The sequence below is a fragment of the Antedon bifida genome, chromosome 5, assembly GCF_963402885.1.
Source record: "Antedon bifida chromosome 5, ecAntBifi1.1, whole genome shotgun sequence".
Taxonomy (NCBI): Eukaryota; Metazoa; Echinodermata; class Crinoidea; order Comatulida; family Antedonidae; genus Antedon; species Antedon bifida.
In genome coordinates this window covers 7,990,357-8,005,707 of record NC_136230.1, presented here as the reverse complement: position 1 = coordinate 8,005,707, position 15,351 = coordinate 7,990,357, and the positions used below count along the sequence as shown (strand labels likewise).

The 15,351-nt window shown below is 32.9% G+C and overlaps 1 protein-coding gene across 2 annotated transcripts in view; it reads left to right on the top strand.

The window, feature by feature from the left end:
* The window catches only part of LOC144843137 (uncharacterized), a 49,909-nt gene that overhangs the window by 12,429 nt on the left and 22,129 nt on the right, over positions 1-15,351 (top strand). For both annotated transcript variants that reach the window (XR_013612229.1, XM_078699862.1), the window contains exons 3-17: positions 8,291-8,380; positions 8,716-8,760; positions 9,823-10,008; positions 10,367-10,444; positions 10,568-10,630; positions 10,937-11,014; positions 11,517-11,615; positions 11,738-11,791; positions 12,629-12,691; positions 13,090-13,188; positions 13,393-13,446; positions 13,720-13,834; positions 14,320-14,424; positions 14,604-14,780; positions 14,979-15,107. Coding sequence is in view for 1 of the 2 variants with exons in the window: in XM_078699862.1 (XP_078555988.1) it covers positions 8,291-8,380; positions 8,716-8,760; positions 9,823-10,008; positions 10,367-10,444; positions 10,568-10,630; positions 10,937-11,014; positions 11,517-11,615; positions 11,738-11,791; positions 12,629-12,691; positions 13,090-13,188; positions 13,393-13,446; positions 13,720-13,834; positions 14,320-14,424; positions 14,604-14,780; positions 14,979-15,107 (1,435 nt within the window). In the remaining variant the exon portion in view is untranslated. The remainder of the gene's footprint in view (positions 1-8,290; positions 8,381-8,715; positions 8,761-9,822; positions 10,009-10,366; positions 10,445-10,567; positions 10,631-10,936; positions 11,015-11,516; positions 11,616-11,737; positions 11,792-12,628; positions 12,692-13,089; positions 13,189-13,392; positions 13,447-13,719; positions 13,835-14,319; positions 14,425-14,603; positions 14,781-14,978; positions 15,108-15,351) is intronic.

The following is a 15,351-nucleotide window of genomic DNA, read 5'->3' as shown; positions in this document are numbered from 1 at the left end:
AGAAATTAGTGTAGGATGTTGTTGAATGTACAGTACAATAGTGTACAATCAGACAAAACAATGAAATTGTAAACCAAAGTTCCTTGACCTTTACTGCTATAACCCAGTTATTTTGCCTTTCTTCTGAAACATTTAAAATCTAGGCAATAGATAAATATGTTGAAGATTGCTAAACGTATAATATATTTTGAAATGAGTAGGATATTATCCAGATCCTGGCGTATTGTTGCTCCACAATACTCCCTCTTTTTAAAGATTAGTGAAGGAATACTGCTTGTAGCAGTGACAGATAATTGGCAAACATATTTTTCACTACTTTCAGTACTGAAAGAAGTAAAGCAACACAGCTCACAGGAGCATTTGAAATATGGGATTGAGTTGCCTTTTGAGTTATGCTTTTGATGAGTTAAACTTGTCAACTAGATGGAATAATTTGTTTACATTCAGTTTAACTTATTTCCTCACTCACAGCAGAAATAGGCCCTGTATGATTTGTTTGAACTACCCTTGACCTAGTAAAAGTTGCTTATCAAAATGGAATTATTTCATTTCAAAATGATCCACTTAACTTTAGACATTTCTAAGGTGATTATATGATGTTTCAAAATACTGTGTAAAATTAATCAATTTTATTGTCTTGTTCCAAAGAATTTAAGTGACAACTTGACAATAACATCTTTCCAAACACCTGTTGGTTTAATCATTATGAGGCTAGGAAAATAATCACACTTTTAGATTCTTTTGATTTTACCTATAATCTATCTGCTTTATATCCACTTAAATTTGTATTTGTTTACTTGTATTGTATACTCATAACATCATCATTCTCCTTATTTTTTTTTTGTTTCATTTGTTTTCTGAAAGATGTCACGAAATCATTCTTTATAAATATTGAGTTAATTTTAATGTTTTAGGTCCAGTACAGTAGTCATTTTGTATCAATTTCATAGGTCATAGGATCGCAGACTTTTCGCAGTCACATTTGAATGTATGTGCGAGCCTTAGTGTTTTTCTTTTGGTGGCATACTTAAGTTGTGTTTTGCAATTTGTTTGTTAATATACTATAATAAGGCACACAAGTTAAACCTATAGATATGGAATTTTCCCAAAATGTCAAAAATTACAATACAAAAAAAGTTCAGCACTTCATTCAACATTTTTCGGCCCCTCTATTTCAAAATCCTTGATCTGCCGCTATTCCTTTTCATTTCCTTTTTCAGTTTAATAGCACTGGAAAAGGGTAAACTAGAGTAAGAGGGAGACATCTTGTAGCCTTGTTAAATTAAGCAGAAATCGGCCTAAGGAAAGGAACTGTCAAGAATCCGAAAATTATGCAGTAATTGCCAACTTAATAGGCCAAGAAAAGAGAAATCAGCATTTTTAAGTACTTCATCATCTTCCCATCCAATTTTTGACCTTGACTCTTCCTCTAAATAAAATTAGATGGAAATTGCTAATTTTATCACTGGGATTTTGTCAGGTTCAACAATTCCTACCTGTCAAATTGATTTATTAAAACTGTATGTTATGTTGCACCAAAAAAAATAACACAGCTAGTGTACAGTATAATTACTTATTTGGCTTAACAAATTTATTTCAAACTTATCTTGTCGCTATGGCCACTGGCACAATTTGTTTTTTAAAACAGCCAAATTTTTCCAGAATTTTATCACTAGAGGGCATCCATGAATTGTTTAATCCCTTCTCCTCTTTTATGTTCTTTATTGTAGATATAAAATATAGACCTTGAAAACTCAGGGTGGTCTGCAACTTGTTTGACCCCATTATTGGTAAGATATATCTCAGCCAAGGTCTGTAAAAATTGTTTATTTTCAGAGGATTGCATTTGTTGTGATAAAGGTGTATATCTTTTCAAAAGGTTGAATCATCATGGTGACATGGGTATTTTTCTTTAAACTTGTTACCATGTCATAAAGGGGGCGCTTGTACTCCCTTCTTTTTACGTAAATGACCTTTTTTTCTTCTTGTTTTACCTTTTCATAGTGTGGCCCAAAGCCAGCTTGACTCCCTCTAGATCAACCTCTGTATATTTTATAGCTTATAGGACAGTGAAAATGCAATTTGCAGTTAGTAGTTTAGATCAAGTAGTATTTAATTATGAAAAATTCACTACCATTTTGTATTTTTTGCTGGATGTGAAAGAATGTCTAGGCTGGTCCCTTAGGTCCTTTGGTATGCTGTAGGAGGTTGGAATGAAGGTGAGTGAGGAAAAGACCTTATATGCCATTGCCTAGGGTTAGTGACACTGAAAACAGCTGCTCAGAAGGGTAGCTAGATACAGGTGTCTGCTAAACTTGCCCCTACTGATTGAATCTAGGTCAAACTGAATATAAAAGATGACAATCCCCTCCAGCATTTCTTCTTTATCTCTATTATTATTTTTTTAGTACCCTTATCAAGTTTATTATGTGTGATATGTTGCTCCATAAAGTGATTTATTTTTCCTCTGCAGGTTATCATATCACTTTCAATATCTGTTTTTTCCAGTGTAAAGTGTATGTCATTTATAGTGTCTGGATGACTATTTATATTTGACTTTTTAAAAATGTACATTAAATTTAAAATCTGTTTCAAGTTGAATTGCAGTGGAAACAGGCCCTTGTGTTTTTAATGTTTACCATTTCGTTTGACAGTCTGTCAATATTGCTTGATTGACACTTTAATCTAAAAACAAATCATTTTGATCTATTTTAAATCATTGTACTCTTCTACCACAACTCAAGTATTTAGTTTCCTTGTGGTTTGTTGTTTTTCCCATTAGAGCTTTTTGAGGGATCATGGAGAGTTTACTTTGTCCCTGGAAATGTTATTCTTCATCTTCTTTATTTAATGATAATGTTTCAACAACTTCGCAAATTGTCCCTTTGTATAGTAATTAGTATACATATGTAACTACCTAGATTTTAATTTGTCACAGACGAAAATATATAGGTGATTTATGATCTTTATGATTGAAGATAAAACAGATTACAGAGATTAATAAAAATGTGTCGCCCTCTATATCACTAAGATTGTTAGGATATTGTCTTGGTTTAGGAATCATACCAATATTATTTTAATGCAGTTACTGTAGTAACTACAGTTTCTTTACTTATTTGGCAAGCTTTTTTCATACATATTTACAGTGTCTAACAAATGTAGACTTACAGTAAACTAAATTCCTATGATAATGCAGTAAATAAAATGTACTGCAGTACCTGCAGTAGAAACATTTTAAAATGATGCTTGGATGAGAAACCCAGTCCCTTTGTACTACAACTGGCATTAATCATTCACATGTACATTTCATTTTTTAAAAACACAAGCGCACCTTAAGATTTCCTTCTGTGCACGTCAATAATATTGAACATTCCAATAATATTATAAAATAACTATTAACACATCCTTTAAGCCATGAGCCTGAAAATACCCTTCAGAACAGGTTTTACTCTTTGTGTCCAATTACTTTAGACCACCATTACCACCTCCATCCTACATCTTAAAAAGATTTTATTAATATCAAATTTCCATACCTTTTATCCAATCTATTAGGAAGATATTTGACAGTAATTCAATTTACATTTTTAGTATCGGTTTCAATGATTCTGTGAAATAGATGTTACCTTGTATCAAAATTGGCAGGGAAGAGTGGGTTTATATCCACATGGCCTAGAACTATTTAGTACACAAGGCTACACATTTAATAAATACCTGTTTCCTTTCTATATTCTTTGGCCTGGGGAAGGAAGTCAAAGTATTAGGATGATGTTTTTCCAGAATTATCTGTGTGAATACAGTAGGCGTTTTTAATTTTGATTTGAGCTAGAAAATGTTGTCAACTATAACTCCAAGGTTTCATCATAGTTAATTTGACTATGGTTTAATTGACTCTAATTTTAATGTTAACATTATAACACATTAACAGTTTGTAAATAAAATCTCACATTGTAGTAATTTGGAAAGTACTGTATGTTTCCATGTTTATGTAACTACATGTGGTCAATTTACAACGAAAGAGGTATCACTTTTTTGTGAATAAAAATGATAAATTTGGGATTGAGAGGTTAAAACTTAATTGATATTTTTGGTTACTGTCATACTTAATTAAAGTAAAAAATGTCTTACTTAACTTTTTGTTTAAATTTACATGGTATTATTAATCTTTTCAAACCTATAGAGTTTGAATAACCAGTTATTCAATATCTTTATTACTTGTTTATAAATGCATTCAATAACTGTTAATATTCCATTTAAGAAGCACCTTACTGGAATTCCCTTACCAAACTTATGTGGCCAGTTGGACAATTATTTTATTATAAAATTCCTGAGGTTACAATATGAAATTATTGTTTTGTATTAGTAATAGACAAGCTAGGGTTAGCTTTTGAAGGCAACCCTTAAGTGCACATTCTTTCGGTAAGAAAATTAAGCTGTGATCTCAGCATGGTGGGGCTCTTCGTAATTGGCTACCCTGCTCTGTTCATATCCATGTTACATTAGAATCAACAATCTCCATCCACATACACCCTGTCGCAGTGGTTTTAGCACTGATCAGTCCGATTAGAACGTGGATTGCGGTCACATTTAAAATACGTCCTCCTCCTGCGTCTCGTTAACGTAACCAGGGTGAGCAACGGGTCAGCCAATTGAACGCATGTGCGGGCTGGACCATTGCCTTGGGAAAATTCAATATTGCTCTCTAGGCTAATTCAGTGAAATCGTTACCTACTGGATTGTACACTCGCTGCTAGTATAACCCTTATTCCCTGCCTTCTTAATTCTCTAATATTTACCTTCAGGTATTTTGAGACGTGCCTAAGAAAAGATTTTCAACTTTATATAATGTTTTCTGGGTGTTCCGACAGCTGATATGCAATTACATTTTATAATTTGTTGCAAATTAATTCAAAGGACATAAAATATGTTACAATTTAATCATAACATTAAAGTATCAAATATCAGGTATTTATGAGCATTTAATTACCCCCCTATTTTTAGTAACTTGTGAATATATAATGTACTAAAAAAAATAATGTACTCAAATTTTGACTAAGTATATAAAATCAAATAAACTAAAATACATATTTTATTTATTTTTAGTGAAACATAAAAAGCACTGAGAATAGACAAAAGCTATAGCAAAAGGGCGTGTCTCTTTAAATCCAGACAAAAAAAACAAACAATTATATAAAAAAAAATACCTGTATTAAAATTACAAACAAATTATAGCCATATATTATAATATGAGATTATTTTTTAAATACATAATATAAGTACACTTATACTATTAAATGTACTTTGTATAATTTTGTGTACTTTGTATTATGGTATATTATTACCAATTTCGTGGGAAAATAAAGGATTAATTTATAAATTAATTCTTGATCTAATTCTTAACCTTAAATCATTAGCCTAGGGCTTTTTGAACAGAAATGTCAACAGTTGCTATTGATGAGATGTCGTTTGAAACAGCTAACAGAGAACTTGATTTCTCATTGTTCTCTTGGTGATTGAATACATGCATCACAATGTGAAACATTAATATTAATGTTATCAAATGTTTTAAATTATCAACATGATGAAAGTCATTAAAAATTTTTCTTCACACACAAATAATTAAATTTACTTATAATAAAAGATTTAATTTGATGTATTTAATATTGTTATCCAATTTGTGGGCGACAATACATATCAGAGGTTGAAGCTTGAAAAAAATGAAATATCAATAGATTTTGTGGCCAAAACCATAGATTTTTAAAATACATCCAAAACATAGGGTGGTATTTAAGAAAATCACAGAACTCAGAAATCAACATTCATCTGTATAGTAAACCAAATTTTAGTTTTAGATCATGAAAATTACTAAACTAAATAAAACTAAAACAGCTGATTTGATTATTAATTTCACGAGTATGGAAACAAATACAGTGTATAAAAGTTATATCCCAATTGATGTCCTTCGGGAGTTGATAATCTCGGAAATGACTTTAAAACCCTGATTCATCAGTCCAAAATGGACCTATTCACACGATTACAACTTGCATTGTATAATTGATGTTTTCTTGTTTTTAAAAAAAATGAACTTAAATTGGGTCACAAATATGACTTTACTATTTCATGATTTTACTGTTTAATACTGTATAATATATCTACTACTAAACATTTGAAGATGCCACCAAATAATCAACCATCTGTGGCAGTATTGAATGAATTCAGAAAATATATTATGCCCTCCTCCTCTTTTATATTATTGGTGATGGTTCAAATAAAAAAAAGTGCTCAGGTTAATTAAATTTTACAGTTAACATAAAATATGTTTTCTTCATGATACCTACAAACAAATTAATGAATTATTAACAGTTTTAGAATAATTTGTTGTTAAATATCAAGTTTAAAAATTTTAAAGCAATAACAGAAAGTAAGAGAGAGTAAAATTCAGATAAAGCCATAGGTCAAAAGTTGAAATAGGCTAAACCTTTTAAGTTTTGATTGTTACGAGATCAAATGAACTATACCGGAAAGTAAGTATCATATTAATTATTTAAAAAAATATTTATTATTATTAATAAAGCTATGATAAAATAGATTTCACTTTCGTTGGTATACATTCATTCTTATTTACATCTTCATTTTTACCTTGTAAGATTGGACTTGTGTCATGAAGCTTTCATGATAAAGAATTTTATACCTTATTTTTTATTAAAATGCTATATATGTGCTGATTATGACAAGTACTGAAGCATGTCTAACATGGATTTATAGAGAGACATTCAGTAACAATTTCATTTACCTTTTTATGGGCACTACTGTACATCTTTTTTGCCACTTTTTGTCATACAGTATAAACCATTGGACATAAGATTTTACTAGTTCATGATGTTGTCTATTCATCCTGTAAACCTGTTTTGGTAATTGAGCTTTTAACTGGGGCTAATTTTAATTTAGTCAATCCAGTCAGAACATTACTACACATTTTATGCTGTGCTGTGTACAGTATCTGTAGTTCACAGCAATTTACCTAGAGAAGTAGGACAGTTACATGATACTGTATGTAAGATGAAATTATTACAGATTCCATTAACCACACATTTTTGGAATCAGCTGTTCCACCTGTAAAAGCATATTATCCACTGGGATACAGTATCTTCTATATTTAAGAAATGTATAAAGTACATCATTTTACTGAAATTATGGCTTGAGTATCATGCTTTCTTCCAAAATGTCAAGTATAACTTGGGGAGGGGAGGGGTGAGGTTTTCCTGAAATTCTCCTTTCAAATTAGATGACCAACAATGGAAGCATAAGTAAGCCTACTGTACAGTAGACTACCTCATGACTTTTTTTAACCTTTTGTGGAAAAAGATATCCCCCAATTAAAATCAAATTGCGGCCACAAAATTATTGGGCCTTGTTTCAGTAGTTGGTTTGATACCATGCTGTATAACATACCAGCAATACAGATACAGTCTGTGTTTTTAATATTTTTCTTACAATAGAGGGTGCTGTAATTGTGCACATGTTTCCCAACTGTTATTATTAATAGGCAATAATCTAGACCCAATTATTTTTCTGCGGTCTTCTCTTTGGACCAGTCAGCAATAGGAAAGTTGGAATGTCCTGCTGGGGTTTAATTAATAAGGGCTTACGAATCCCTTAGGCCTGTACTCTGCTAATCTACTCCATACTTTAGATATTATAGAAAAGCCTACAGCAAATATAACAAGGAGACTCAAGTTAAATTACACGTAAAGTGCAGATATGTTCTCATTAATATAATAAACAAAGCGTGTAATGAGTGAGTACTAATAGTGTAACCAAAATGGGGAAAAAATTAATTAGTGTGTGTGACATGAGGTGTAATTTACGAGTGCCCCATACAGTACATATAGTAATAATAATACAGCTTCAGTTATGTTTGTTTATATTTTGTTAGTCCCATCTCTTATTTTATGTTAGTTTTAGATCTTCTTCGGGCCCATTTTTATTCAACAAAAGAATCCTTTTAAAACCGCAATATAAATACAGTTTTAAAAACCAATTCCGGTCTTGACTACCTAATCTTTGGATCATAAAAATTAATTTATATAGACATTACACAGCGATCACCAAATATTTGATGTTTTGATTAAAAATTAGGCTGCAAGGTTTGCCAACTAATAAAACTATAAACAACTATTCTATAGATGTCAATAGAAACAGGCTTTTAACGATACAGTAACTAGAATATTATTGTTATTTCTAGTTTAACTTATGTACACTTGCATTTAAAATATACCAATTGTCTTTATAGGGTCCACGTGGTCCATCAGGACCTGTAGGAAATCAAGGTGTACCAGGCTTTCAAGGGCCAGAAGGACCACAAGGACCAAGTGGCATAGCGGTAAGTAACTTACAATGGGGAAAGAGTAATTACAACAGACCATACCTTCAATAGGAAATATCCAACCAGATTCATGAATGGAACTACAGTCAGCCTACAGAGATTGTACCAAAGAGACTTAGATAAAATAAAACTGGGAGAAAAAAACATAAGACCTTTTGCAGTGTGTTGATCTAACTACTCTTAATAAGTCAACTTGGTCCCACATCAACTCTGGATCAGTTTTTGAATGAGTTGTGAGATCAAGTTGGTTTAGGTCTGAGTTACCCAAATAGGTCTGTCAAAATATGTTTTTTTAGTATCATGTGTAATACTGTAGATGTTGTTATTTTCAGGGAGAAAAAGGACAACAAGGGAATACTGGACTTAAAGGAATAAGGGTAAGATATCTGCTGTACTGTATGTAAACTAACTAATTACACTCTTACAAAAGGAAAGTTCTTTTGATGTTTTCTTCTCCTTATGTCTGTCTAAATTTGCCTTAATGTCTTTTGTTCTATACTTGCCCGTACCATATCAGATAAATATAATTTATTGTTTTCCATACCCCTCCTACACTTTACCCATAATACAGACAGTGAGCATTTGCAACTCCTCTTTTTTTTCATTATTTGTTACGATTGGATTGCAGAATATTTCAAGAATCTTGTCGACCCATTTTCCCAAAAGCTTATACTCCTGATGAATGTAATGCCCGTAGGTGATCCTAGAATCTTTGTTAAATAGGTCAAAAGGTCAACTAATGCCAATCACAACTGTATAAATACAATGCACTGAACTAAACCATGTATTTTAAAACTTCATAGCGTGTGTGTGTCTTCTAAAAGGTTTTTTCATGAAAGAAGAAGTAATATTAACCTTAAAATATTTTGTTTCTTTGACTTGTTCAAATTGTCATTATTGGTAGCAAATTGGACATGTTTCTTATGATTGAACCATCCAAAATAGTAGCTTACCAACAACTCAACCATGGCTACTCAGAAACAACAGACGTTGTTTGTATTGAGTCTTCTAACTAACAAGTCTTCTATTTTTTCTACTTTCTTTCTTTTTTTCCCTTTCTTTCTTTCTTTATTTCTTTTCTCTTTCAAATTCATAGAAAATGTTTTTAATTATACAGTAGATAATAAAGTTTCTCCAATAAATTCCAATGAGCATGTAAACAGAAGGCTCATACATTATAAATTAAATAATAAATCAGTAAATATTTACTAGATGGGATTATATTATACAATGTGGATACTAGTAAATACCAGGATTACATAGAGAATTAGAACATAGAAAATAAGGGAAATAAGGAAAATAATTCTTCAATTTATTTATAACCTTTCAAAATATCAAGCATTTTATATGGGCATTGCGATATCTCAAACACAACAAGAGCGTTGTAAGCAGTTTTTAAAAACATAAAGATGATAAGAATTTATCAAATTTTTTTCTAGGGGACACAAGGACAACCAGGTTATCCAGGATACCCAGGTTTACCTGGCGAATCTGGAGTGGATGGACCACCGGGAGAACACGGTCTACCAGGATGTAATGGAACAAAAGGAGACCCAGGAGTACCTGGACGACCAGGAATTCCCCAAGAAGGAGACCAAGGAGAACGAGGCTCACCTGGCCCTAAGGTAAATACGGGGGAGGCTATGGAAGTAACAGTCATGAAAACCCCAGAAGGAGAGCTTTTTGTGGCTGTTGATTATTTTCCATAATTTTAGGGCAAATCATACATTTGCATAGTTCGTATGTACTGCATTTCCATAGTATTTATCTTAATTTCCATACATCTCTAATTTAACCAATTTCTGTGGTAATTTTGTAGCACTTAAGAACACTGGTAATTTCTACTTTCCTACAAATTTGAACATCTTACTTATTTGGAAAATATATTTGTTTCAGGTATAATGAGTATTATATCTAGTCATGTATGAGCTAAATATCTACATCAACAAATAACCTTAAATATGAATATGTATTTATCAACAGGGTGAACCAGGTGTACCAGGAAATGCCCAGAAAGGAGTGAAAGGTGATATTGGTCCCCAAGGAGAAGAAGGAGGAAGGGTAACTGTCAAATCCAAATTGGATTTACTATTTTGAATACCTGTATCTTTTTACTTTTCACATGTTCATTTCCATCTTACTTTATTGTGTGATTCCATTTGGATAATTCTTTGTTTATTTTAGGGATATTCAGGAAATGATGGAGCACCTGGAAGTAAAGGTGAACGTGGATATAAAGGACGAACAGTATGTTTTTTTTTATTTTTAGAATAACTCCTCTACTACATATCCTCCAATCACAACATATTGCTTTCTATAGTATTTTAGCAGTCTTCATGTCTTGCCTTGAATAGTATACCATCTACCAGACCACATGTATTCCTGTACCCATAAGAGTAGGCAACTATCTTGTTTAGTGTTCCAAGAACTCATAAGTCATCTGTGCCAGGACATACAAGGACATTGTTAACTCATAAGTTAGGCCTACTGCTTTACTATAATATAGTCATGTATTATCATCATTAAGTCATAATTATTATTTCTATTATACAGGGATCAAAGGGAGATCTAGGGCCTCAAGGAGAGAAAGGTGTTATGGGGGTCAATTACAGAGGAAGTGATGGTGAAAAGGTATTTAATTTCATAATTATTATGGTGGATTAAATAATTTACCCCTATGCTAAGTTACTTTCTATTCATGTACTATCCCATACTACAATATTTTCTTTACTTTTGTCTGCTTTTTGTAAATTTTTATATTATACCTAAATAAAAAATACGAATTTCTATACAACACCCGACATCCCCAGATAGTCTACCATCTCGGTTCTAACCAGACCCAAGTGCGAGTGAGTGGCCGATAGGTTAAGACAGTGGAACCTTAATAATATAGCCATAATACCGGTAAAGGCTCGAGTCTCACTCACTCCATGATTAAGGGGTTACCCCAGTACCTCACCTCACACATCCACTACTACAGCCTTCTAGTAGTAATAATCAATTTGTTGATTGTGGAACTTATGAAAATGATTAACTTTGGTAATACAAGAACCGGTGTTTTAACATGGTATGGCCAATAAACAGTATTAATCAATGATTTAAAAGAAACATTTGTTTCCATATGTTTATTTAGGGTGAAAAAGGAGCACGTGGGCCAGCAAAAGATTGTTCAAGTCAAAATGAACCATCATCTGGAGAGATTAGATTTATAGCTGGTAAACAAGGTGAAGATGTAAGTATCAAATAGTACTTTTAATATCAGTTATCATTATTATCGTGCAAATTATGAGTAAAATAATAACAAATTCATGGCAATAATAAAAATATTTCTTGTAACATTGTATTTTTTTTTAGGGCGAAAAGGGTATGACGGGAATGAAAGGGGAAGTTGGTCCACCAGGAAGTATGGTAACTATAATATTCTTATTGAATTTGAACCATACCATGAAAGCCCAGTGGTCTAATGGTAGGATATCTGCATATCAAACAGAATATTCTGGGTTTAAATCTCAGTTGGATGAACTCTATTTAGCGAGCGAGTCATATGGCCGAGCGGTTAAGGCAGGGGCGCCGTTTATCGTACCTAAAGAGCCAACTAACATCGGCAAGGGTTCGAGGCCGACTCGCTCCTAGTTCTGGTGGTGGAACAAGTCTTCTCGGATAAGGACTATAAACCGTAGGTCCAGTGTACACAGTTATAACCTGTGTGTACTTTAAAGAACCCAGTTCATTATTCGAAAAAGAGTAGGGGGTTACCCCGGTGAACTGGTTCACACAATAGCCTCTGTATCAGGGGGATTACCACCTATCTGATAGGACAGTGATTAATTCACTATTGGTAATCCTTGGCCACAGTGCCTAAAGACATAAAATAAAAAATAAATAAATAAAATATCTCATTCTGACACATTTCCACATCTTCACAGTTTCAAAATTGATTTAATTTTCAGTATATCATTGTCCAGTTTGGAATTATTCCTATTCCTGTTAAACTTGTATATTTAAAAAATAGAGATTCTGCCTTGTGAAGTAATATGCGGTACTACGAGATGAGGGTGTATCAATTTGATCTCAGTTACACTTGGGAGTGAAAATATTTGATTGATTACTTATTATATGAATGTTTAAAAATAAGAAACATCATCTTGCTGTGAAAAATTAATGAATCTTAGTTGTCGAAAGATCATTGGGTGCCAGGCAGACAAATAACCAGTTCATAATGATAATGTTCAATTCTTTTTTTAGGGACCTCGTGGATTTGATGGGCCAAAGGGTCAAAAGGGTCAACCAGGAGAAGCGGGTGATAGGGTAAGGAAACTATTTTTAGTTTCAAATTAAAAATGAATTTACGTACTTAGTTTACCAATATTACTAATGATTTTATTGATAACACATTAAATATTTTAATCAATTTTTCATTTTATCAAAGCCTTTTAAAAATGATGGATGTAAAGATAAGGAAAGGTATTTAAAATTACCTGAATTTTGTCCATATATCATCCAATCCAATAATACTGATAAATACTGTGCACTCAACTCTTCCAATAAGCAACTTTTGGCAAACTGGAAACTCCCCAAAACAGACTTTTCTCAATGTCCAAAATTAATTTTACCATTTGGAAGACATATTAGGCCAGCCCAAGGTGTCTTGAGAGAGTTGACTGTAGAATCTACATATTATCCAGCTGTTTAAATTATTTTTGCAGGGTAAGCGAGGGAAGCCAGGTGTAGATGGTGAGCAAGGAGATACAGGCATGAAGGGTGAGCAAGGTTTGCCTGGACTAGGTGGACGAGATGGAGGCACTGTAAGTTTCAATCGGCTACTTCAAAATATATTCAGACACAAATCACATTAACTGTTGACTTTTTCAGTCAAATTAGCTATCAGTTCAGTCTGGTCAAGTCGTACAATTTTTCACCTTTTCTCGAAGCAAATGAATAATAGTGAGTAGAAAATTTAATTTCTAGCCCTGATAAAATTTAATAATTATTTCTTTGCTTTCACACAGGGTGAAAAGGGAGATAAAGGTAGTAAAGGTCGAGTTGGACCTGAAGGTCCTCCAGTAAGTATTGTGGCTTTTGGTTCCTCTCTTTACAGCCCCCACTTCAGTCTGAATCTGTACTATTGTCCATTTCAAGTCTACATATACTTGATCTTCTTCTTCAACTCATCCGATCAAAAAACATTATGTTCACACCAATAAACACAAACACATTAATTAACATGACTAATTCCATTAATGATTATTTTTGTGTTTTTCAAAACATTTTTTAATGAAAAATTCAATAGCAAAAATTAGTTTAGATTTAAATTGTATTAATTTATAATCTTTTAGGGACAAGTGACGGTTGTGGATGCAAGTTTCAAAGCCGAAAAAGGTGAAAGAGGACCCCAGGGTCGAGAAGGAGTACGAGGAGAAACCGGAGGACGTGGAGATAAAGGAGATAGGGGTAAGTATAATTTTGTGTTGTATAGCAAGATGAATATGTAATTGTTACTGCTGAACTGCTTTAGAACCTGTGAACGGCGTATTTCAAAACTCACTCTTCTACCATCAGAACCATGAAGTGGAAGAGGACTATAGAATTATAGAACCAGTGTACACAAAATGGTCATTTGCACCTTAAAGTAGCTAGTACATCTTTTGAGATGAGTAGAGGTTATCCCGGTGTATAGCTCACATAGCCACTGTTGTTGACAGATGAACTAGTGCTGTAGTTGGCAGCACCGACATGACATGACCATTATAGGAGAAGCATGTACTTAAAAAGTGTAACATCTATGTTTAGATTGAGATGACATTGTAGAATACGCTATATACATACAATTTTCATTTGAGTTCTGTATGCCCATGTGAGATTTGAGCATTAGTGTCTTTCCGAAGACTATTTATGTATTACTCATTAAATCTATTAATAATTATTTAAATTTGAAGGTTCTTCCGGACGAACTGGAAATCCTGGTCCTCAAGGGTATCAAGGAGAGAAGGGTGAACCAGGACGACTAGGTAATGGAGAGAAAGGTGAACCAGGTATACCAGGTGAGTAAGAAGATTTCTATATAATTTAAGTGTAAATGTTCCTGTAATGTAGCCTCTTATCCAAATCTTTTTGCCAGGGGACTGTATGTCCAGTACACATGGGTAAGCAAATTCGGAATGTGTTTCCATTCACAGGTGCTTATTGGGACAGGCTATTAATATTTGTTCATTTTAACTAGGTCTCAGTGGAATGGATGGCATGCCTGGACAACCTGGAGAAAAGGGATTTGTAGGAAATAGAGGTGAACAGGGAACTCCCGGCACTTCAATTAAGGGTGATAAAGGAATGGATGGAGCTCAAGGCCCAATTGGATCACCAGGGTCAAGAGGAGTTCGAGGGTATAAAGGAGACACTGGTAGGTGTTTTCATATCAAAATGAAATGTAACCAACATAAATTATGTATCATAAAATATGTATGAATTATAGATACAGTACCGAAAATCAACTGTTTGTATTTTATGCAGACTATAAATCCTCCAAAATATATCATACCTATTATTAAACAAAATGAGTTAATCTTATTCAAAATAAATTTTGATGAAATATTCTTAGGCCCTAAGGGTGAGTCGGGTGACTACACAGGAGCTCTTGGACCTAAAGGAGATAGAGGAGAACCCGGTCCACAAGGTGAACCTGGTGATATAGGACGAAAAGGTGTGATTGGGGATCTCGGTTATCCAGGTATGTTTGTTTTAAACACCTAGCACTAATGCTTACAAGAATAACAGGAAAAATTTTCATTTGTATTGAACACTACAACATAACAACGTATGTTATAAGTACAGAACAATTTTTATACAAGTCTATGTAAATATGTTGAAAAGGTGTAATTGTTTTTAACTTAAATTTGAACTGCTACTTTCTTATATTACTATTGGATAAATTTGATGTGGAATATGATGTGTTAGAATTGTTAATTAAAATT